This window comes from Thunnus thynnus, chromosome 12, assembly GCF_963924715.1.
Source record: "Thunnus thynnus chromosome 12, fThuThy2.1, whole genome shotgun sequence".
NCBI lineage: Eukaryota > Metazoa > Chordata > Actinopteri > Scombriformes > Scombridae > Thunnus > Thunnus thynnus.
In genome coordinates, this window is record NC_089528.1 from 27,565,373 (window position 1) to 27,587,721 (window position 22,349).

General features: G+C 39.2%; 1 protein-coding gene and 7 non-coding genes across 10 annotated transcripts in view; 7 read left to right on the forward strand and 1 right to left on the reverse strand.

Annotated features, from left to right (window-relative positions):
- pfkpb (phosphofructokinase, platelet b) overlaps positions 1-21,258 on the reverse strand; it is a 36,181-nt gene extending 14,923 nt beyond the window's left edge. Inside the window, exons 1-12 of one of the 3 annotated variants that reach the window (XM_067606675.1) lie at positions 21,025-21,258; positions 13,102-13,175; positions 12,146-12,223; positions 10,227-10,416; positions 9,897-10,062; positions 9,455-9,499; positions 9,104-9,212; positions 5,026-5,121; positions 4,126-4,218; positions 3,821-3,946; positions 2,503-2,567; positions 2,192-2,261 (exon numbers count right to left, since the gene is read on the reverse strand). In XM_067606675.1, coding sequence (XP_067462776.1) covers positions 2,192-2,261; positions 2,503-2,567; positions 3,821-3,946; positions 4,126-4,218; positions 5,026-5,121; positions 9,104-9,212; positions 9,455-9,499; positions 9,897-10,062; positions 10,227-10,416; positions 12,146-12,223; positions 13,102-13,175; positions 21,025-21,133 — 1,221 coding nt within the window. In that variant the 5' untranslated portion in view covers positions 21,134-21,258. The remainder of the gene's footprint in view (positions 1-2,191; positions 2,262-2,502; positions 2,568-3,820; positions 3,947-4,125; positions 4,219-5,025; positions 5,122-9,103; positions 9,213-9,454; positions 9,500-9,896; positions 10,063-10,226; positions 10,417-12,145; positions 12,224-13,101; positions 13,176-21,024) is intronic. The other 2 variants (XM_067606676.1, XM_067606674.1) reach the window with 2 other exon arrangements.
- On the forward strand, positions 6,244-6,335 carry trnar-ucu (transfer RNA arginine (anticodon UCU)). Its single transcript is given in 2 exon segments — positions 6,244-6,280; positions 6,300-6,335. It is a non-coding gene; the product is annotated as a tRNA-Arg (tRNA).
- trnar-ucu (transfer RNA arginine (anticodon UCU)) lies at positions 6,490-6,582 on the forward strand. Its single transcript has 2 exons — positions 6,490-6,526; positions 6,547-6,582. It is a non-coding gene; the product is annotated as a tRNA-Arg (tRNA).
- On the forward strand, positions 6,698-6,789 carry trnar-ucu (transfer RNA arginine (anticodon UCU)). Its single transcript is given in 2 exon segments — positions 6,698-6,734; positions 6,754-6,789. It is a non-coding gene; the product is annotated as a tRNA-Arg (tRNA).
- trnar-ucu (transfer RNA arginine (anticodon UCU)) lies at positions 6,936-7,028 on the forward strand. The gene is made up of 2 exons: positions 6,936-6,972; positions 6,993-7,028. It is a non-coding gene; the product is annotated as a tRNA-Arg (tRNA).
- trnar-ucu (transfer RNA arginine (anticodon UCU)) lies at positions 7,434-7,525 on the forward strand. Its single transcript is given in 2 exon segments — positions 7,434-7,470; positions 7,490-7,525. It is a non-coding gene; the product is annotated as a tRNA-Arg (tRNA).
- Positions 7,908-7,999, forward strand: trnar-ucu (transfer RNA arginine (anticodon UCU)). The gene is given in 2 exon segments: positions 7,908-7,944; positions 7,964-7,999. It is a non-coding gene; the product is annotated as a tRNA-Arg (tRNA).
- trnar-ucu (transfer RNA arginine (anticodon UCU)) lies at positions 8,373-8,464 on the forward strand. The gene is given in 2 exon segments: positions 8,373-8,409; positions 8,429-8,464. It is a non-coding gene; the product is annotated as a tRNA-Arg (tRNA).
- Positions 21,259-22,349: the final 1,091 nt, after the last annotated feature.

Consider the following 22,349-nt stretch of genomic DNA (forward strand, 5'->3'; position numbering starts at 1 on the left):
TTCCTGTAGCATGAAGAAGGGAAGTTGGACAAACACTCCTTTCAGACGCATATTTGATTCTTTTTTATTTTATTAAATAACAACAGTATTATACTGCAAAATGAGAAATAATCGTTCTCCATGCCCGTCAGGACAACTGATCATCTCTACCGCCTCATCATACCATCCATGTCTCATTAACTGTAGAGGAGCCAGGCAAGACTTCGCCTCAGAGCAGAACAGCAGCAGGCAAAGATTACCTCGCATGCAAAAGCTACATGCTGCTACAAGATGCAACGAAGCAGCAGCTTCCACTGAAAACAGTTAGATGTAACCTTTCACCTATTCTTTAAAGTTTTCTTGCTTTTCAAAACTCGAGTCATTCAGTCAAGTGTGCTACGACTTCCTGTATATAAAATGTATGAGGACGCGATGCACAACTGGTGTACAGCGACTTTCAACCTCAACTTTAGAGTCAAGATTTACTGCAGCTCATGTATTTGTGTGCTTGGTCCTCATACACTCAACCACAAAGGCTACGTTGGTATTCTGCCATGATGTGAAGGTTGGGTCAGAAAGTGTGCTGTGCCCTCAAAACTCAAAACGGACAGACGTCCAGTTCTCCGCTGCTGATGCTTCAATACCAAAACTCATCGTGTAAAATGGTTTGAACAAGTTTAGGGTTCTACATGATTCTGTTCAGTACAGATTAATACAGAGTTTTAACAACTCCTAATAAAGAGTTAAATATTTCCTGATTTTAATCATAACTCTGCTAAGTTTAGACTGTATTTTATTTGGGCAAAGCTAAAACATTAAACACTGACACACAGAGGAGTCTGCTATCTTTCATTAAACGGAGAAGGGGATTTGCAGATAAAACATGTTTACAGTACTCAAAGTAATGTATTGAGAAAGTATTATTCAATTTGGTGTTGGTACCTGAACTCAGGCATCATACTGGCAACAAACTGAAATAATACCTCCGCCAGCGTATAATCCACTGTGCTGAGAAGGTGATCTGCTGCAACCTGCCGTCCCTTCAGGACACTGAGGCGAGCAGGAAAGATCACGGCCCACACCTCCCACCCCGGACGTAAACTTTTTGAGACACTCCCCTCCGGCAAGAGGCTGCGGTCTGTCGAGACCAAAACCTGACGCAGCAAGAACAGATTCTTCCCGTCTGCAGCTGCCTCATCAACAAGGCCCCGGACTCTAACGTAAAACCCCATCAGCTTATATTTGTATATCTATACATTATATTATATTTTACATATTTTTTTGTTTGCGCAAACTAAACCTGCATCAGAGCTTTAGTTTCTTCAGACCATTTGTAACAAAAGGGAGAACGGTGCCTGTTCCAGTTTGAGTTATGAATAAGCAAAGACACTTTCACTCCTTTGAACTGTAAGGAGTGCTACTTCACATTCATTTTGAAGCAGATCACAGGTGATGCTGTGATCGTCCTTGACAGCAGGGCCGTTGGGAACGCCTTCACTGCAGTGCACTAATGCAACTCTTTGCACTTTGTCTACATTTCTACTTCTAAGCAGAGCCATGAAGAAATAAGCGATGACAGACAGAGCGACGGAAAGGGAGCACTGACACTGTCATTTTTGTGGCACTGTGTCACCATAGAAACAGACTTTAGTTTAACATTTTGTCTCTGTAATATTAAAAAAATGTCCTAAAAGAAAAATAAGAATGTTAGAATAGTCTTAAGATGGCATTTTGGTTCAAAATATCATAAATATCAAGCGAAAAAACTCCTAAACTCATATTTTTGAGTGTATTTCCTCAGTGCAGGAAAATTAAAAGTCAAAGTTGACAAGTAGAGGGATGGACAGAAGACTAAAGGTCTAAACTAGTTGCCAAAAAGCTCAACTGCTCTGTGAACTACATCTGCAGAAGCTTCAGAAGCTGGATCAGCTGCAGTCTAATTACTCATCACATACATCAAACTGCTCTTCATCCCCCGCCTCCTCCTCTCCCTCAGGGCAGAGACAGTCACAGAAAAAACAGACTCTGTTAGTGTCACAAAAAGACCGCAGCACCCACAATGCACCTGACCAGGAAGTACCTTATATACTAACGTACAAAATGTCAGAGCCGCTGGTGGAAAGACACATTAGAAGAATTAAAACTATGACAATCTTGATTGATTTGATGATATTTTAATATCTTGTTGTTATTAAGTTTTAAAGGTACTTACATTTGGAAGTTCGGAGTCTGCTTTCCGGTAGGAGAGGAGTCTGTAGGTGCTCAGATTGTTTTCAAAGCTCCTGCAGATGACAGATGTAAAAAGAAAAGACAAAAAAATCCACAATGGATGTCAGCTCTGTTGCTGCCACAGAGACTTTAGAGTCAATTAAAAATCAATGCAAACACAGTTCAACTAGGGCACACTATTAACACTATTTAAACCTTTTATATGCTGCTGAAACCTTTTAAATTTGTTTAAAGGCAAATTAATCTCAGTTGCTTCACTGTTTAAAAAAAAAATAGTAGGATTTAAAAAAGTACCTGCCACGCAGTCTCACTGCCTCTTCAAACTTCTTCTCATCCATGGCCTTCTGTACCTCTTGGGTCTGATGATAAAACATAAAAGAACATTTTTTTGCACATTTTTTTCAGTTGTGAGTGTGTCTGTTGGCCTGCTGGTTGTGCTACAGGAAGTGTGTTGCAGGTTAATTGATGGGTGGGGTTGTGGCAAACTGGGAGCACCTGGACCTGATGATCCCAAGCACTACAAGAGCTTCAACCTCAGACATCAAAGAGGAAATCTCCCCCATGCACTGCTGTGTTTTTTCTTTATCCCTCCATCTATTCCTCCCATGACTTATGTTTTGTAAATAAAACAATGTTGCCGACTCAGCAACGTTCTCACTAGAGTTGGTAACTAGACATTAGCTGCTCTGTGAAGGTGACGTCATCCCTCGCTGTGGCTTTTCTCTTTGTGTTTGTTCTAAACTAATTTTCTGGACTATTTATGTGGATTTTATTTGTTCAGTTTACAAGATTGACTTTATTCTGGTGTCTGCATCCTCGAGGGAATTCAGTTCCCTGCAAACCAACTGTATTAATGTCCTCTGCACATGAGTTATATATACTTTTTTACATGATTTCATCATCTTACAACAACTAGATACCTTTTGTAGAATGGTCTCTGTGTCTACATGTACTATATTTCCTGTATGTCCTGAACTCTGACCTACATCCTGCTGCTGTAAATGTCTCAGCGTGTTTTGAAAACACTCCACAACAAGCTCATGTTCAGTGTTGGACATTTCCACTGGTACTACAAACAATTAATTGTGGCCTTATGAGGTGAAAGAAAAATAATCCTCAACAACTGTGATGATTGATTAATTGTTTTCAAGCACAAATGCAAAATATTTTAGGTTTCTGGGTTTTCAAATGGGAGAATTTGCTGTTTTTCTTGGTCTTATATTGTAGTAAATTAAATATTTTTGGGTTTCGGACTGTTGGTCAGACAAAAAGATGATAATGATGGTGACATTACCTTGTTTACCATTACCTTACCATTGTTTGCTGATGCAGATCAAACATTTAATCGAGTAAATAATCAGCAGATCAATCGATAATTAAAATAATTAGTTGCAGCCCTACTTTAGGTGAATGTCTAAAATGTCACAATGTACTTGAAGCTGCACGTTAGAGGGAAAGGTTCAGGCTAAAGTGTAGATGTACCATCTCATTTTCTGGGCAGGTAGCCAGCACCATCTGTGCTCAAGGATGTACACTTGGTCTCTGCATGACCTCTGCCTTTCCAACATATTTACACACACACACACACACACACACACACACACACACTTACCATCTGAACACACTCCATAAGTGGTAGTCGGACAGCTTGGTTGCCGACCAGTGACACAACGCATGCCGGGGTGTTGGTAGAGGCTTCCAATAACGCCAACACCGCCTCCACGCCCATACGACTAGCCTGCGAGGGTCAAAGGTCATTTAAACGTCACACTATAAAAGGTTAAAAGTAAATGTTGAACACTAAGATGTCTGTAAATAATCAAATGTTTTAGGGTTTTTCTCTTGGCTTGAAGTTTTGATTTGCTTATGAATGCCACTTTTAAATTTTTATGACTCATATTAGTAAGTGTGACTTACCAGGATCCTGTCAAAGGCAGAGGGGGTCCCACCTCTCTGCACATGGCCTAAGATGGTGACCCTGGTGTCAAAACCCAGGCAGCGGACTACCAGCTAGATATGGAGCGAGAGCGAAGCGGGATGATAATGTATAATGAGGATAAAGTGCTTTAATGAAGGAAATTAATACCTGCAGAATCTACTGCACATTATTATATCTCATAATAGTTTAGTAAGAGTAAAACAAATAGCTGTGACATTAATTTATAAGGTTTCATTTAGAAATTACAGAATATACAATATTTACAACCTGAAAATATTGACCCTTGCTCTTATGAAAATAAAAACACATAAAAAACACTGCTCTGCAATCTAAAAAAGATACTAATAAACATACTTAAAAACAATTTTAAGGACAAAAGTATAAGGAAACATAGAAATGTCATGCATAAAAGAAATAAACACCAGAAGGAGAACATGCAAAACATCTCCTGTCATGTTAGCAGGAAATAGGAAAAATACAGAGCAAAGACATGCAAGAGCAAATGGATATGGGATGGGATAAAACATTTCTAAAAAGGGTTCTAAAAGGGTTAAAATCAATGGATGGATATTAGCGTACTATGGTATTTCAGCATGCAAATATTTATAACATAATACATAATTGAACACCATGGTTGGAAATGAAAGGCTTGATGGTGTTTAATGTAGGTTTGTTGGTTTCTCCTGATATGAACATTAAGTTTTCACAGTCAATTAATGATGTGTTGTAGTCAATTTAGAGCAATCGGTGAAACTGTAGCATTGTGTTCCCACCATGAAGGAAAATCACCAACAAACCATGAAGGGGAAAAGAAATCCATGCTTCTGAAGGAGAATGTGTGGGTCCAGATCATAACCAGGCTTCTCCGCCATACTTACATCCTTGATATAATCAGGAGTTATAGCCTTGTTGTGGCAATCTATGGCACCTTCAGCTACAATAATAATGTTCAGCCTTTTCTTATCAGCGCGGTTCTAGAGGGATATAAAGATGCAAAAGCATTTAGAAAACATGACAGTAAACATTTTGCATTCCCAAAAGCTGGATCCGGTAATGGAGGATAATCTACGAGCCAACTGATGATAAACCTTCGATCTCTTTAAAAGATACCAGGACGTTTTGAAATGCAGGCACTTGCCACATTGTGGAAAAAGTTTCATGTATACAGCTAGCAGAGCCATTGTGTTTTCAATGAGGCAGGCTAGCAATGCTAATAGCATACAAACTGAAGGGCAAATGAACTATTAAGTTAAAACATGAGGCACAAGTGTGACCTCCTGTAGACAGTGGTTGACAGTACAGCATTAAAACAAATTCTTGCACCTACGTCTTGTAGAATATTAGATAGCAAGGTTAGCTTTGAGGTAAACTATAAAGTTCTATTTTGAAAAACCAGTTTTGTGTGTTTCTCACCAGGGTATATGCATCCTTGAGGCCTTCCATATAACACATTTGTGAAGCCAATTTTTTGGACTATTTTGAAACCTCCATTGTTTAAACCCGTTTTTGCTACTGCTAGCTAGCAATCTTCTTCTTCCCCGCCTTTGTTGGTGCATAGCTTTATTTCTTGGCATGTTACTGCCACCGACTGTCAATCAATGAAGCTACGTGTAACTTGAGGAACAATCCCTAACAGGCCAATCTCTGAGGTAAATGCTTCATTGTTTTTAGATGTTCTAAAAACTCAGCAGTGTTATTTTTTTGAAGAAGGGTTTTGAACAACTGATGATTGATGATTTTGCATAGAAACTTTCTCTCAGAATGTGTCAAGCATCCAAACAAGACAAAAAGAAAATCTGAAATGCTGCTACAACTCTCTCATTGACTTCTGTTGGTCACACATGTTAATATCCACCAGCTGGTCCAGCTTCTGGTTTCCCTTCTGCGTCAGTCTTAACTGAGCTCTACTCACATCCTTGACAAAATCAGAGGTAATGGGTTGTCCTTGTCTGTCAATGGCTCCTTCAGCAACTATGATAATATTCAACCTGGAACCTCGAGATCGGCTCTGGACAATAACAAACACACTCTCTACGTCAAATCATATCATGTATATTATTTACCCTCCGATGACATAGTCAAAAACATAGTCAACTGGCTCTGTGGCGCAATGGATAGCGCGTTGGACTTCTAGTCAAACACTTGAGATGTGATTCAAAGGTTGTGGGTTCGAGTCCCACCAGAGTCGATGTTTAATAGTGTTTGTATTGTTCAAATCACTAATTTGTGCAAGTCTCTATTACAAAGATGCTACTTTAATTGTTTGAGATTCAATTTCTAACTTGATCAATTGTGTTCATGGGCCAATTTCCTTGGTTTTATGGTGCATAATCTGGGCATCTGGCTCTGTGGCGCAATGGATAGCGCATTGGACTTCTAGTCGAAATAACTGAGATGTGATTCAAAGGTTGTGGGTTCGAGTCCCACCAGAGTCAATGTTTAGTAAGGTTTGTGTTGTTTTTAAATCACTAATCTGTGTGATTCTTGAAATTTGATCAATTGTTTTCATGGGCCATTTGCCTATGTTTTACAGTGTGAATAAGGGCAACTGGCTCTGTGGCGCAATGGATAGCGCATTGGACTTCTAGTCAAACACTTGAGATGTGATTCAAAGGTTGTGGGTTCGAGTCCCACCAGAGTCGATATTTTATAGGGTTTGTATTGTTCAAATCACTAATATGTGCAAGTTTCTATTACAAAGAAGCTACTTTAGCTGTTTGGGCTTCAACTTGAGCAATTGTTTTCATGGGCCAGTTGCCTATGTTTTACAGTGTAAATAAAGGCAACTGGCTCTGTGGCGCAACGGATAGCGCGTTGGACTTCTAGTCGAAACAGTTGAGATGTAATTCAAAGGTTGTGGGTTCGAGTCCCACCAGAGTCGAAGTTTAGTAGGGTTTACCTTGTTAAAAACACTAATCAGTGTTAGTCTTCATTACAAAGAGGCTGCCAGTGCTTCAATTACTTATTTGAAATGTGATAAATTGTATTCATACTCCAGTTGCCTATGTTTTACAGTGTATAATAAAGGCAACTGGCTCTGTTGCACAATGGATAGAACATTGGACTTCTAGTTGAAATAATTGAGATGTAATTCAAAGGTTGCGGGTTAGAGTCCCATCAGAGTCGAAATTTAGTGGGGTTTGTATAGTTAAAAACACTAATCTGTGTAAGTCCATATTACAAAGAAGCTCCTTTAGGTTCTGCTGCTTCAATTTCTTATTTGAAATTTGATAAATTGTGTTTATTGGCCAGTTGTCAATGTTTTACAGTGTGAATAACAGCAACTGGCTCTGTGGCTCAATGGATAGCGCGTTGGACTTCTAGTTAAACACTTGAGATGTGATTCAAAGGTTGTGGGTTCGAGTCCCACCAGAGTCGAAGTTTAGTAGGGTTCAAATCACTGATTCCTGTACTTGAGTCTTTATTAAAAAGAAGCTGCTGGTGATTCAATTTCTCACTTCAATTTAGATTAATGGTGACTTCTACTTCATATTTACAGTGTAAACGATGGCCGATCAGCTCTGGACAGCTCATTGGACTTCTAGTCAAACACTTGAGATGTAATTCAAAGGTTGTGGATTCGAGTCCCACCAGAGTCGAAGTTTAACAGGGTGTGTCTTGTTAAAGACACTAATCTGTGTGAGTCTCTATTACAAAGAAGCTCCTTTGGCTATTTGTGCTTCAATTTCTTATTCGAAATTTGATAAATTGCGTTTATTGACAAGTTGCCAATGTTTTACGGTGTAAAACATAGGCAACTGGCTCTGTGGCGCAATGGATAGCGCATTGGACTTCTAGTCAAACACTTGAGATGTAATTCAAAGGTTGTGGGTTCGAGTCCCACCAGAGTCGATGTTTAATAGGGTTTGTATTGTTCAAATCACTAAATTGGTGTTAGTCTTCATTACAAAGCATCTCCTTTAGCTGTCCAGTCCAGTTGCCTATGTTTTACAGTGTATAATAAAGGCAACTGGCTCTGTGGCACAATGGATAGCGCATTAGACTTCTAGTCAAATAATCAAGATGTTATTTAAAGGTTGTGGATTTGAGTCCCACCAGAGTTGAAATTTTGTAGGGTTTGTATAGTTTAAAACACTAATCTGTGTGAGTTTGTATTACAAAGAAGTTCCTTTAGGTTCCAGTGTTTCAATTTCTTATTCGAAATTTGATAAATTGTGTTTACTGGCCAGTTGCCTATGTTTTACGGTGTAAAACATAGGCAACTGGCTCTGTGGCGCAATGGATAGCGCATTGGACTTCTAGTCAAACACTTGAGATGTAATTTAAAGGTTGTGGGTTCGAGTCCCACCAGAGTCGATGTTTAATAGGGTTTGTATTGTTCAAATCACTAACTTGTGCGAGTCTCTATTACAAAGATGCTACTTTAGCTGTTTGTGCTTCAATTTCTAACTTGAAATTTGATAAATTGTGTTCATTTGCCAGTTGCGTTTGTTTTACAGTGTAAAACAAGGTCAACTGGCTCTGTGGCGCAATGGATAGCGCATATTTCTAGTCAACCACTTGAGATGTGATTCAAAGGTTGTGGGTTCGAGTCCCACCAGAGTCATTACTTTTATCTCCTGTACATGAATATTTATAACAAAGAATGTTGTTCTTATAATTTGATTAATGGTGCATTGTAGTCGTCATGTTTCCAAGAAAAGTTAAATAGAATAACCCACTGATGTACTCACAACTTTGTGAGTGGAAATTCTGAAAGCCTGCTGGTAGTTTTAAAATGCCAATTAAAATTACTGTCTTATTAAGAAAATGTTCCTAGAAAGACAAGGAAAAGCACTGAGGTGCAGAAAACACAACATTTTTCACAATATTTTAGTTGTGGTAAATAAAGTGTGTTGCTACAGCGTGTGTGTTTGCGTTTCTCTTAGTCCATACATGTTATGCAAATGTATAACAAATACACACTTTAGAGTGAGTGTTTAGTGTGTATATTACCTCAGACAGTTTCTGACACATGCTGTCCTCCCAGCCATCTTCAGGAGGCATTTCAGGGATAAACACCCAATCAGCTCCACATGCCAGGGCACTGACCAAAGCCAGGTATCTGCCCAAACACATATACACATATTTTAATATATATATTTTTTATCTTTACATCACTGGAACTGATATTTGTCATGAAAAATGACAGCTTATAATAAATATTTCCACACTTTAAAAATATCGACGTACGATTACTGAGCCATGACTTTTCCACAGCAGTAAATATAAATTCCAGTAGAATGAGGACTGGTCACATGTGTATGGTGTTTCTATCTCTCTGTAAACTCAAAGTGAAGTTCCTACCCGCAGTGCCTGCCCATGACCTCCAGCACAAATGTCCTCTGGTGGCTGGAAAAAGCAAAAAAACAGAAGGAAACAAGAGAATGCACTTATCAGTAAAAACTCAGCAGACTGATCTGTTGAAATAAGTCATTGCAGGTCAATCAATTAAGACACACACGTATGTCTTGTATTCTTACGTCTTTTACAAGTTGTCTTCTAACGTCTTTCATTCTTAAATCTAATCACACATCACCTTTAAGCATCTTTTCACATCTTGTCTTGTTACATTTTTTCTTCTCAATTCACAATTTTGTTGTTATGTTTTGTCACACCTTGTCTTGTCTTGTTCTGTCACGTCACGAGTTTTGTTTTTTTGTTTATTCACGTCTTGACTTTTCTTGTTGCATCCTGTCAAACGTTGTCTTCCTGCATCTTATTTCTTGTAATCACAGTTTTCATTCACCTCTGAGCGGTGGTCATGATGGCGTCCACCACCTCGATGATGCGGTGCAGCGCCGAGTCGGTGCCGATGGTCATGTCGGTGCCGCAGAAGTCGTTGTCAATGGAGCCGACCATCCCGACGATGTGGAGCTCCGAGTTACTGCGGGCTGCCTCCTCATTAATCAGACCTGGAGAAGAAGAGAGGGAGGAAGGAAGATTTCTAGATTAAAATTACAAACACAAGAATGGAAAGAAGACGAAAACAAACAACCTTGCAAAAATATAATTAACTTGCTATCAATCTCTTTACAAGTCAAATGAGTCAAATAAAAGCCCTGCGGTGAACGATCACCTTGCTGTTGGAGCTCATCCAACAGGCCGCTCCACTCCTCTCTGAACAGGTTGGCTCCGGTCAAGCTGCCATCTCCACCAATCACACACAGGTTGGTGATGCTCCTCTGGACGAGGTTGTGTGCAGCCCTCAGACGGCCCTCGTGGGTTCGAAACTCTTTACAGCGGGCGCTGCCGATGACTGTCCCGCCCTGTGGCAAACAATAATGACCTTTTACCAACAGCTGTCTTTAAGAGGAAGAGTCCTCTCTAATTTCTTGAGCTACTATCATACTCTCATCTTTTATTTGTGGCAACGTTATGTTGTTTTTTTTCAGGGCAATGAGTCTCTTCTCATTGCTGGTTGTTTATAATGTCACTGATCTACAAGATTAAACATTTTCCACTGTTGCACTGAACATAAGCCGCTTTCTAAAAGAGTATCAGCTATATGGCTAAAATGTAAAACATGAAAAAACAAAGAAAGCCTGATTATGACAAACAGTATAAAGGTCTAATTCAATCACAGATTCGTTTGGCTCACGGCTAAAAGCTTTGTTGCTGAGTCACTCGCAACGATCACCACTAATGTCCACCAACACAGCAGATATTCCACTGAGTTGGCACCGCCGCAGCCACCGCTGAGCTCCTCTGTCACAAAGCATTTACAAAAAGCATTTCATGGCGCTTAACTATTCTGTAATAATCACTTCATTAACAGGGAATTGAGTCTAGTCATGCTGAATGAATGATGAGAAGTAATTTGCACTGATGTGAAATGAAAATTAAATCCACTCTTAATAACTTGAGTATCTGCTGTCATCAAACTGAATTACATTGTTGGATTGATCAACTGACAATATCAGGAACTCTAGTGAGTCTTGCAGTGGAAGAAAAAGTTTTAAAACAATATGATGTAAAAATAATCAATTATTTCAAAGCAGATGTTGATACACATTTAAATATGCTTAAAAATATATTTTCATAAATTCATGATCTGTCCCTTTACTTTAGTGACCTCAAATAAGAAACTGAGAGCGGGTACACCTCAGTAGTGTACTGGTTAAGATGCATTCCATGTAAATGCAACATCTGCGGTTCGATTCCAGCAGCAGACCTTTGTTGCATGGTGTTCCCCGTCTCTCCTTTCTCTTGTTTTCTATCATGACCCAAGAAACTTCAGTTCTAATATGGCCTTTATAACAGGTCAAAGGTCAAAGCTACAGTACTTCGAATGGTCATGTGAACTGTGCCATGAAAAAGTACACATGTATTATTTGGAGAGTAAATCAACTGGTGTTTGACAAATACCACATTCACCTGTGTTACAGCTGTGAAAATGTTACGTACATTAAAGCTGTTCACTCATATCTCCACATCAGGTCAATCAAGTCAACTACTACAGTCCAATACAAATAGACTTAAGACGCCACTGCACATGTACAGGAACCATGTTCTGTTTACAGTGCTTCGCTAGCTTGTTGCGCTACATATCACAACCTCCTGACTTTGTGCTGCATTGTAAATAACTTTAGTATAAAGTCAAGACACTGTGATATGTAGCAGAACAAGCTAGTAAAGCACAGCACATGCTCAGTGGCATCTGCCTTACACAGAATTACTCTCAGAAGACTGAAAATGTGATGGCTGTTATTACTCTTTAGAGCTGTTTCTAAACAGACCAGCATGCCCAAACTCTTTGGCGAAGGAACATGTCATCCAGTGCAGCGGTGTGGCTCATTGACATGTTTCTAATAGTTTTTGGACAACAACAGAGGTCTACGGCACAGATGAATAAGATATATCAGGTTTTGAATACACACACAATACTTGTAAGTAGATGAATTCATTGTTGTTTTGGTTCCGCACATGAGATTTGTTTACAAAGCCATATCCATTAAGCGTGCAGCAGCGGAAACAGCAACAGAAAGCTCTGCTCACCACTTGCAGCATGCTGGAGACACTTTCCCATGTTGCCTCTTTGATGTTGTCTCCGCCATCCACCATCCCCTGGTACCCCTGAGAGAAGACATTAAGAAAATCAAAATTCAGTTCTGAATGATACATAACAGAGGACAACAGCAAATAGTTTCATGTGTAAAGCTGCAACCGGTGTTTGTTTGCTATTTCTGCTTGATAAAAGACAACTAATCAACTATTAAAATCATCAAAACAGAATGAAAACATCTTTTGGCTCATCTAGTTATGCTTTATTTTTAGGTTTTTATAGCTGAAGTGTGTGTCCGCTGAGCCAAACACCACCTGAGGTCCCGACCGAATAAAAGCATCACGGCACTCAGCTGTCACTACTCACAGCCCAGTGGTTGTTCGAGGCTCATGGGGACGACGGCGCAGCCAGTGAAGGATGAAGTCTGCCCCTGGTAATCCAATTATATTGGCACTGAGAGCAGATCGTCTCTATCCGGCCTCTATCACTGCCATCATTGGCCTAATGTCCGTTCCAACTGCACATACTGTTAAAGTCTCAGACGTTCAATATCCGGCAACTCATCTCTGTTTTAATTTAATTACTATCTGTGCAATAATGTACACAGCACACACACAATCACACATTTATATAAGCTAAAACTTTAAATTCAACTACTGCTGAGTATTATTTTCAATGCCTATTTTATGTTTTAAGACATTTAATTTATTTGGATTTAATTTTAAAGGTTTAAAACAGTTTTTAATGCCTTTTATTGAGATTATCTTTCTATTTTCTTTTGCTTTTCAAGAATGTATGAGTCAAGTATTTGCTGGCTCGCTCAGAGACACTCACGACCCCATGAGAAAGATTTGTCGGTATGAATTTAGCTCATAGTCGAGAGTGACACAGACTGCAGACTCCCGCCGGAGGCCCGGTCTGGAGTCATGAGTCATGACTCACGTCTCACCTCGTGGATGAAGTAGACCTTCGCTCCGACGTAGATGCCCATTCGGACGACGGCCCGGACGGCCGCGTTCATACCTGGGAAAAGGAAGAGGAGAGTTAGTGGTTGTCATGGAAACAAACAGGCTTTTATGGATGCATCTAAGTTCTGTCGACAAATCGAGAACGTTTCCTACAAGTCAGTAAAAATATGACCAGAACGTGTCAAAAATAAAAAGTTGTTTGATATTTCCTTTTGGAATAATGAATAAAAACAAGCTCACATCGTTGTTTTTTCTGTCATGTTTTAGCATCACGTGTGACACAGATGGTTCAACTAATGTGAACATAAAAAACTGTCTTACATAATCAAGGACAAAATAGCAGATCTTCCTGCTTCTGCTCAACTTTGAATGTGTCACCATTTAATAAAAACTGAGGTCAAAACAGGTTAGAGAGACAAATTAAGAAAAAAAAACAGAGAGAGAGAGAGAGAGAGAGAGAGAGAGAGAGAGAGAGAGAGAGAGAGAGTGTCCTTGAGGATCTCGGGCTCGTCTGTCGCAGCACTTAGTGAAATTAGAAACAAGACAGACTGTAAATCTCAGTCTCTGTGGTCAACATGCTGATTGAAGGTTCAGATGAGGAGACGAAGGCTGAGACATCAGAGACTAAAAAATATCAGATGCACGGCGGGCTGATGGAGGGTGTGTCTCGCTGCTGTCCTCTTGACATTTTGCTTCACTGTTGTGACTTAAATGCGCTGAGAGTTGAAAGCTCTGATAAAACTTTAATGGTCCTAATTGAGAAATTGGAAAACTTCCAAGAATTAGAAACAACAGCAAAAACAAACTGGTGATAAATGAGATCTATGGATGCAACAAACCATCATTCATTATCATCTGTGGACTGTTTTTTCAATTAAACCCCATTAATTATTAAGTCTATAAATGATCAGAAAATAATGATTTCACTTTTACAGAGTCAAAGTTTATGTTATCAAACCTCTTGTTTTGTCCAATAAGATATTCAGTAAAATGTATCTGCTCTGCCTCCCCGTCCCTTGTGTTTCCTGTTTATCCCCAGTTTGTCTCTATCTGTGTGTGTGTGTGTGTGTGTGTGTGAGCGCTGTGAATGGCCCTCCGGTTCCCTCTCTTGCTTCGCCAGATCGTCCGTTCACCTACGTAGTTCAGCCAACTCCTAGTATCCTGGACTAAATAATCTTGTGTTTTTTAGGAACTCAGTTGAACTATTCTCCCCCTGTGTCTCAGGTTCACCTCTGCCTACAAAAAAGTCTACAATAAACCTTTCTGAACTGTGGAAACATCCATAAACTATATTGACTCTTAACATATACTAATTCCCTGGAAATTTTTTGAGCAATTTGCAGGTATTCAGCAAATAATTTTAGGATATTTAACAGAAAAGGTGGCGCAATTTGGTACAAATTATTAGAAAAAACAGAAAAAAGTGTTTTAAGTCATTAAGTTGCTTTAAAAAAACAATCTAATATGCTAATATATTGTTTGACACACAAAACTACACTGAAAATCAAGTTTTTTATATCAAAGAATTGTTAAGAATCTAATTCATTAAGAATGTATTGAGTATGTACCTACCAACTAAACCAACTTCCATTTTTAAAATAATTTGTACTAAATTTCACCACCTCATCTGTAAAATGTCCTAAAAAATTAACAGTTATACACCTGCAAATTTCTCAGGAAGTGATTTTTTTTAAAAAGGCTTAAAAAAGCAGCATTCTGAATAGCTGAAACCAGTTGTTGTGGCATTTTAGTAGCATATCAGACTTGAATTATTTATCTATTATCAAAATGACTGTTGATACATTTTCTTTCAATCAGCTGATCTGTGTGAGGTATAAACGGTCACTTTGATCATCTTGAACATTCTTATACAGCAAGAAAAAAAAACATCTCAGTGTGAATTATCACAATTAACTATTACCCGAAACCTTTCAACAATGTACAATTGTGAAAATGTGCAGTCAAGCAGCCAACGCAGCGCACACAAGCTGCCCGTCACTGCCAACACCGCTCTCTCTCTCTCACTCTCCCTCTCTCTCTCTCTCTCTCTCTCTCTCTCTCGCCAGGTTTCCTCCCACACTAAATACTGTTAACAACCCGTCCCATTCATCAGCTCCTGTCTGCAGAATGTACAACAGCTGTGACTATTCAGCAAGATGGTATCACAATCAACCATCTTCAGCTTTCTGCCTCATAAAAAAACCAAGAAAAAAATAAAAGTCAGTTTTGTTTTGTTGTGTTTTTCTAAAGAGGTTTTGACAGAATGTAGAACTTTCTCGTTTAGTGACGCAGATACAGACGAAATGTTCAGTTAATGTCTGTTTTTGATCAGAATCAGGCAGCAGCATCAGTTGGCGCTTTGAATGAGGTAATAGTCATGATCGGGCCGATGTTATTTCAGCCATAACTCTAACATATGTCACCACGTAACAACACGAGCAAGGATCTACAGATCATGAAAAATGGTCACACAGTTTAGTAATCAATGCTACACAACAGCGTTTATACTGCAATGTGTTTCAAGAATAAAACATAAGACGCTACTTGTGATGAGTCCTGCTGACCCGTCATAAAAAGGCAGAATATCGAGTTATAACCGACCAGTCTGATGTGTGTGGAGGTGTGTGTGTGTGTGTGTGTGTGTGTGTGGTTATACTGTAGCAGCCTGGTGTTGTTTTCAGGCAATTTAATGAAGGTAAACACGGTGAACAGCTGTGCGTAACGGCACTACGCTCTGACGCCAAAATATCAGTCCTGCTGCCTTCAGATGCTGCAGGGATTTAATGAACTGAAGGAGATACAACAGATACTGTAAGAATCACCCGCATTCGTTTACAGATCAGTACAGATGCTTTAACCACATTAAATATTATCTCCTGGGCCGCTTCTGGTTGTTTCATTGAAATAACTTATTTATATTTGCAGGAAGTATTTAGTTTGCTCTTGTTGATAAAATCACCAAAGAGGCTCCAGAAACAGACGCAGTTAAGGCTCCTTTTCCACAAAAACACCAACAACTCGCTTTGCGCTGCTTATTCACACGTCTCCTCCCGGCAGTTCACCCTGCCTGCAGCGCTGGTCACCACAACATCTCACAGACGGGCAAAGAAAATTTCAAGGTCAGGAAAATACAAAACTGTCCGTGTGCTGCAAGCGCCGGTCGTTGCACAATCATGTAAAATAATGCCAAGTGTTGTATTTGGTGGTTCAGACTAGTTGAGTTATTTGAACTAGTCTGAACTCGCAGCCACAACACTCCCAGTCCTCTGTGTTCTGATTATGATTGGATTTAAAGGTCCAACATGTTAGCTTAGACGTTATCAGTGTTACCGTAATACCTGGCTTAGACGTTACCCACTTTATTACCGTAACACCTGAAAGTGAGGGGACAAAAAGTCTTGTCGTCCCTTGTATTCCTGCATCAGTGGAATCAAACATTTGAAAACACAATAACTAAAAGGAATCAATGAATGAATCTGAATCGATCAATCAGAGGATTGTTAGAGTTTCAGAATAAACCTGCTACCAAGTGGAGACTTTCACCTAAAACTGTCTGGAACTTTATGTCTGTCAAGAGAATAAAACCTCTTTTAGAGGGATTAAATGGGATTATGTGATCAAGGTATTACATTGTCAATCTTACATTTAGTTTAGTTTTGTGTACATCCTGGACTCGTTTACCTCAGAGAATAAAAGAAAGAGAGAGATGCACAGAGGGGGGGGGGGGGGCTTCCATCATAGAGGATATACACAGTAAGCACATCTGGATGTGTTTCAGGCTGTGTTGTATGCTAACATGAGCTGATGTGAGGATGAGCCAGCGTTGCTAGGAGACCGAGACAGTGCCGGATTTAATCATGTTAACAAAAATCAACATAACAATTGGTGATGTGGTGAAGTGACGGATGACGGAGATAACTACACCGATGCATCTGTGTGTGTGTGTGTGTGTGTGTGTGTGTGTGTGTGTGTGTGTGGGTCTGTCATAGGCTACTCTCAGGGACAAATTTCAGACTAAAGACCAGTTAATTGGAGACTGTTTGTCCAATTGTGGAGAAAAGCTGATTCTTGGGTCAGTGTTTTTAATGTTAGGGTTAGCGTAAGTCTCCAGGAAATGAATGTAAGTCTATGTAATGTGCCCAAAAGTGAACTAGGACAACGTGTGTGTGTGTGTGTGTGTGTGTGTGTGCGTCTCATGTTCCAGCTGAGCTCTGAGTAACTCCCAAGTCATGAAACATTATTTCCCTGAAGCCGGCTGCAGTGACTAAACACATCAGCCGATGGAGCTGATGTGTTTAGTCATTTGTTTCGTCGCTCCGTCTCTCCTTCGTGGTCTCGACACTCACAGTTTATGAACGTATCATCTCACCAGTCTTTCTTGATTTCACCTGATGTTTTTGGCTGATGAAGCAAATTTGACTCAAGGCCTTGAAATGTGTTTGGAGAAAAAACACTCTGACCTCTGAAATAAAATAAAAACCATGTAGAATAGAACAAAACTGGACTCATCGAGAAAAGCAAATTAAACCAACGACTGCACTGATCATCATCATCATCATCATCATCATCGTCATCATCATCACCAGATGGACAAGTACTTCACAACATGAGGAACCTGACTTGGCTTTTTAATGTCAAACTATAGCTTGTCGTTCTCGTTGTTATTTTATATGTTTCTGTACTTAATTATATTATTTTTCCTTTTTTATTCTAATGTTTAGATGCTAATTGTTTGTTAAATAACAGACTACACGTTTGTTGATCAATCGTAATCTGTGTAACCTATGTCTTTGTTTTTTAATTGTTTTTGTTAGTTTATTTTTGTAATTAATTTACTGATTGTAAAGAGAACTTGGGAAGTAAAATCTAATATACTTTATTTAGGGCTGCAGCTAATAATTAATGTCATTATCTATTAATCTGCCATTTATTTTAACAATTAATTGACTGATCGTTTTGTCTTAAAATAATGAAAAATGCCCGTTATAATTCCAAACAGCCACAGATAACACAATCAAATTACACGTTTTATTTTACCAACACGCCAAAATCCCAAAATATTCAGTTTACTATCAAATATAACAAAGAAAAGCATTAAATCATCAATCATGGATTATAAAAACAGTTGCAGACTCATTTTCCATCGCATAATCGGTTTATTGACTAATTGTTGCAGCTTTAAATATATTCTCAAACTAATGATTAATGTTCTTTATGCGAGCATGAACTATCTCAGAAACTTTATGCACATGTATAAATACTGAATGTCAGTAGGGACTTATGCATGAGGATAAATTCTGTATGTTATAACTAACAGATGACATTTGTGGAAACTCTGTGTTTGTAACAGTGTTTCACAAAATACCAGATTTTGGTCTCTTAAAATGAACTGATATCCACTCAAGACTGTCTGTAATGGGCTAAATACGCAGAAAGATCACGTCTTTATGGCTTGTTTCATTTGATTCAGCACCAGAAAAGAAATATAACTACATAACAACTAGACAGTCATTCACAAGAAAATATCCACAACTAAGTAAAATGATTATTTAGCAGCATCTCAGAAGCCAAAGAGGAGTCCTGACTCCAAACAAACAGCTGGTAGGTATGAATGGAAAAGAAAGAAAAGGAGGGCACCGGTAATACATGTCTGACTCTACCGCTTCAAGGTGTAGCTTTAATTTAATCTCAGATGCTGCCAGGAGGAAAATATGCTGTTACACTTTGTTACTACAAAGATGAGTTGTAATATCCAGCACGGGAGCTGACGTGCTGCAATTTACTGCAGTGAGACTCCCAGAAAACATATCACTCCACTTCAACAGCAGCCTATAGGCACACAGTGTTATATAACAGCCTGTAAGACAACAATAGTTACTGTAAACCTTCTGCACAGATGGAAAAGGTCATTACAGCAGAATAATACACAGTAATTATACTGAATGTGTCACAGTTAAATGAACATTATATATGAGCTCTACATGGATCCTATAAGTGACACATTATACATCCCCATGGCAACAGTCCATGAATATAAATATAATACAAGAAAAATGTAACTTTATTTGCATTAACTTCCTTTTCCCATGCATCCACTGCCACATCACTGCATACACGCTGCTCCTCACGTAGGCGACTCAACCCTCCATGAGAGGATCAGTTAAGTTACTCGCACACACACGCACCGGAAGTCAGGATCCCGCCTTCAAAATTCAAGCGCTGAGAACACAAACCGGCCTACATGACATTTATTGTGATAGTCTGAATGGGAAGCGTCGTCTCGCGCTCTGCAGCTTGACACTGATCCTCTCACAGCCTCAGTGATGCAAGACATGTGAGCTTTTTCCTATAGGGGAAGTTCAGCTGGTCACTGTTACAGTAGTCAGTTTCACTTTTTTTAATTTATTCAAACAACTGAGATCATATTTATGAATCTTGGGAAGCCAGATTAAGCTAGGATGCAACAGGAAATAACTCTACACAATTAAAGCACATGGGCAGCCATATAAATAAATAAGACGGACAATAGATACAATCTATAATATAGACTATATGGATATTATCAATATTGTGATATGAGACTAGATCTCATCTTAGATTTTAGATAATGTGATATGGCATCAGTGTTGTCTTTTCCTGGTTTTAAAGGCGCATTACAGTAAAATTATGTAATTTTCTGAACTTACCAGACATAACTAGATGTTCTATTATAAACCTGTACCCACTTATTCATTATATCCACATTACTGATGATTATTTATCAAAAATCTCATGTTAATATTTTGTGAAAGCACCAATAGTCATCCCTACAATATTGGCGCAATATCGATATTGTGATATTTGGGGGAAAATATCGACTCAGCCTCAACTGAGTCACTGCATACTGACTGAACTCCTTAGATATTATAGTATTGATTCATTTAGGCGGGTTATTGAATTATTCACCATGGAGCTCTGTGGACACACACACACACATACATACACATACAACCCTACGCCCTCCATGCAGGAGACAAACACCACAGTGACTGCAGTGCTGCAGGATGCATGATGAAGAAAGACCTTATATAAAGGGAGGTGTGTGCACTTGTTGATATTGGAGCAGCTTTTCCTAAACATCCCAAAAAAAAGCATCTATTACAGCCTGGATTGTATTTTCAGCAGGGCAGGATTATTACTGCAGTTGAATATCATACTAACAGTCTGTGTTATCTCCGTGATAAGATCTGTAGCATCCGTCCATGTAAAATGTGTGACAGACGTGTGAACGGGATCCTCAGCTGTTGCATAACCGCCGTATTAAACCCCTCCAATGAATGACAAGCAGGAACCCGAAGTGTCCACAGAAGAAAATACTAAGAAAATATAAAGAAAAATGGAAATAAACTCAACTTTTCCTCTTAATTGTCTGAACCTCGCCTTGCTTACACCCGCTCGTCAATTTACTCGCTGCACAGGAGCGTAAATGTAACGTAACGAGTCCATTATCGGACAAGTCTTCGTCTACACATCCATTATCGGACAGCTCCTTACTAGCTTAACCGCTTCTGTAAATTTCACATATAAATCTAGAGATTAGACGACTGGCATCAACTCGTCCTTTTAATAGTATAATATTAATAACATCTCATTATAACAGCAGCAGTAGAGGGCGGAGATTGAATTGTCTCGTAATTGAACTAGCTTAACGCTCCGTGATTTTTAAATTAACGTCGAGAAAACACACGCATTTAACGCAACGCAAATGAGCATCAAAAACAACGACTGAAAACGTGAGTTGGACGCTAAGCTAAGTTAATGTTCCTGTTGTGTATTTGTAGGACTTTGCTGGTTGAAATTGTGTATATTTTGGTCGCGCCAGACTAAGTGTCCGATAATGGAACCCCTGACCCCTGAAGCGTTACCTTGGGCATCTCCTCCGCTGGTCAGCACTGCGATGGATTTACCAGCGCCGGACAGATTCTCGAAAAACTTCCGGGTGTCCTGCCGCTTCGGTGCCGCCGCTCCAGCCATCTCTATCCCCCGGTGTCTGTCACCTGTGCGTACGGCTAAATATGTAGTAATAATTCAGCCAGTCGGCAGTCACACTGACGGGTATATGAGTCGTGAGAGGCGCTGTAGTATTGACCGCAGTGGTGACCGCCCTCCCTCCTCACGTACACACCCCCCTTCACCAAAGATCGTGGATTATGCAGGATGAGCCACTACATGGAAAATTTGGGACAGCAGTCAAAACAGATATATAAAGCATAAAGAACTACAACAGCACATACAGTGAGGTCCAAAAGTCTGACACCACTAATCAATATATTTATTTTTATTTCGCATTAGTTTTGAATGTAAACAAGAGATAATATCAGCTTTAACAATATGAGTGAAAATTTTGAAAAATGTACATAAATTTCAGAATATCTTGGTGTATCTCACTTTTGCTTTAATGACAGCATGCACTCGAGTCGGCATGGACTCCACAAGATTGAAGTCTCAAATTAAACTTGGTGAAGCCTGCAACCCTGCTGGTAAACATTATTCTTACTTTTAGCATCAGCATAGTCACTGGTGAGCATGTTAGCATGCTAATGTTAACATTTAGTTAAGTACAGCCTCACTGAGCCGTTTTTAAAAAAATGAATAATAAGCTACAATATCATTTATATTTTAAACTATAGTTTTCCCCATTGAGAGTTTTTGAGTAGTTTGTTTATTGTTTATTGGTTTGTTTGTTTTTTTACATTAGCTATTGACTTAAGTTCAGGCACAAGAAGCCATGGTGAGCAAATGTGACCCAATAGATAACTGAACTATAACCAAACTTTAGCTTTTCATTGATCTATGCTTTAAAAAATAGTAATTTAAATTGTAAAGATTTTCTTCAAATATTCATAAATTTTGAAGTAGAAGAAAAATGTCACAAATCCTGCTCAATAGGCCCACCCTCAATCTCCTCGAGATTGTGCAAAACCTGATGACCCATGTTATCCCAGCATGATTTGTCAGTGTGACAAAGAGCTTCTTGTGATGTCACAGAGCACTCGGCTTTCTCAGCCTTCAAGTGCCCCCGTAGATGTTCAGAGGGGTTGAGGTCGGGTGACTGTGGAGGAAAGTCATTCAAGTACATGGTATTCTCCACCTACATTACTCTCGCTGAGTCATACAAATACTTGGGAATTAGGCTTGACAGCAGGCGATCATTCAATAAATTCATACTTGGCTTCTTGTATGGAATTAA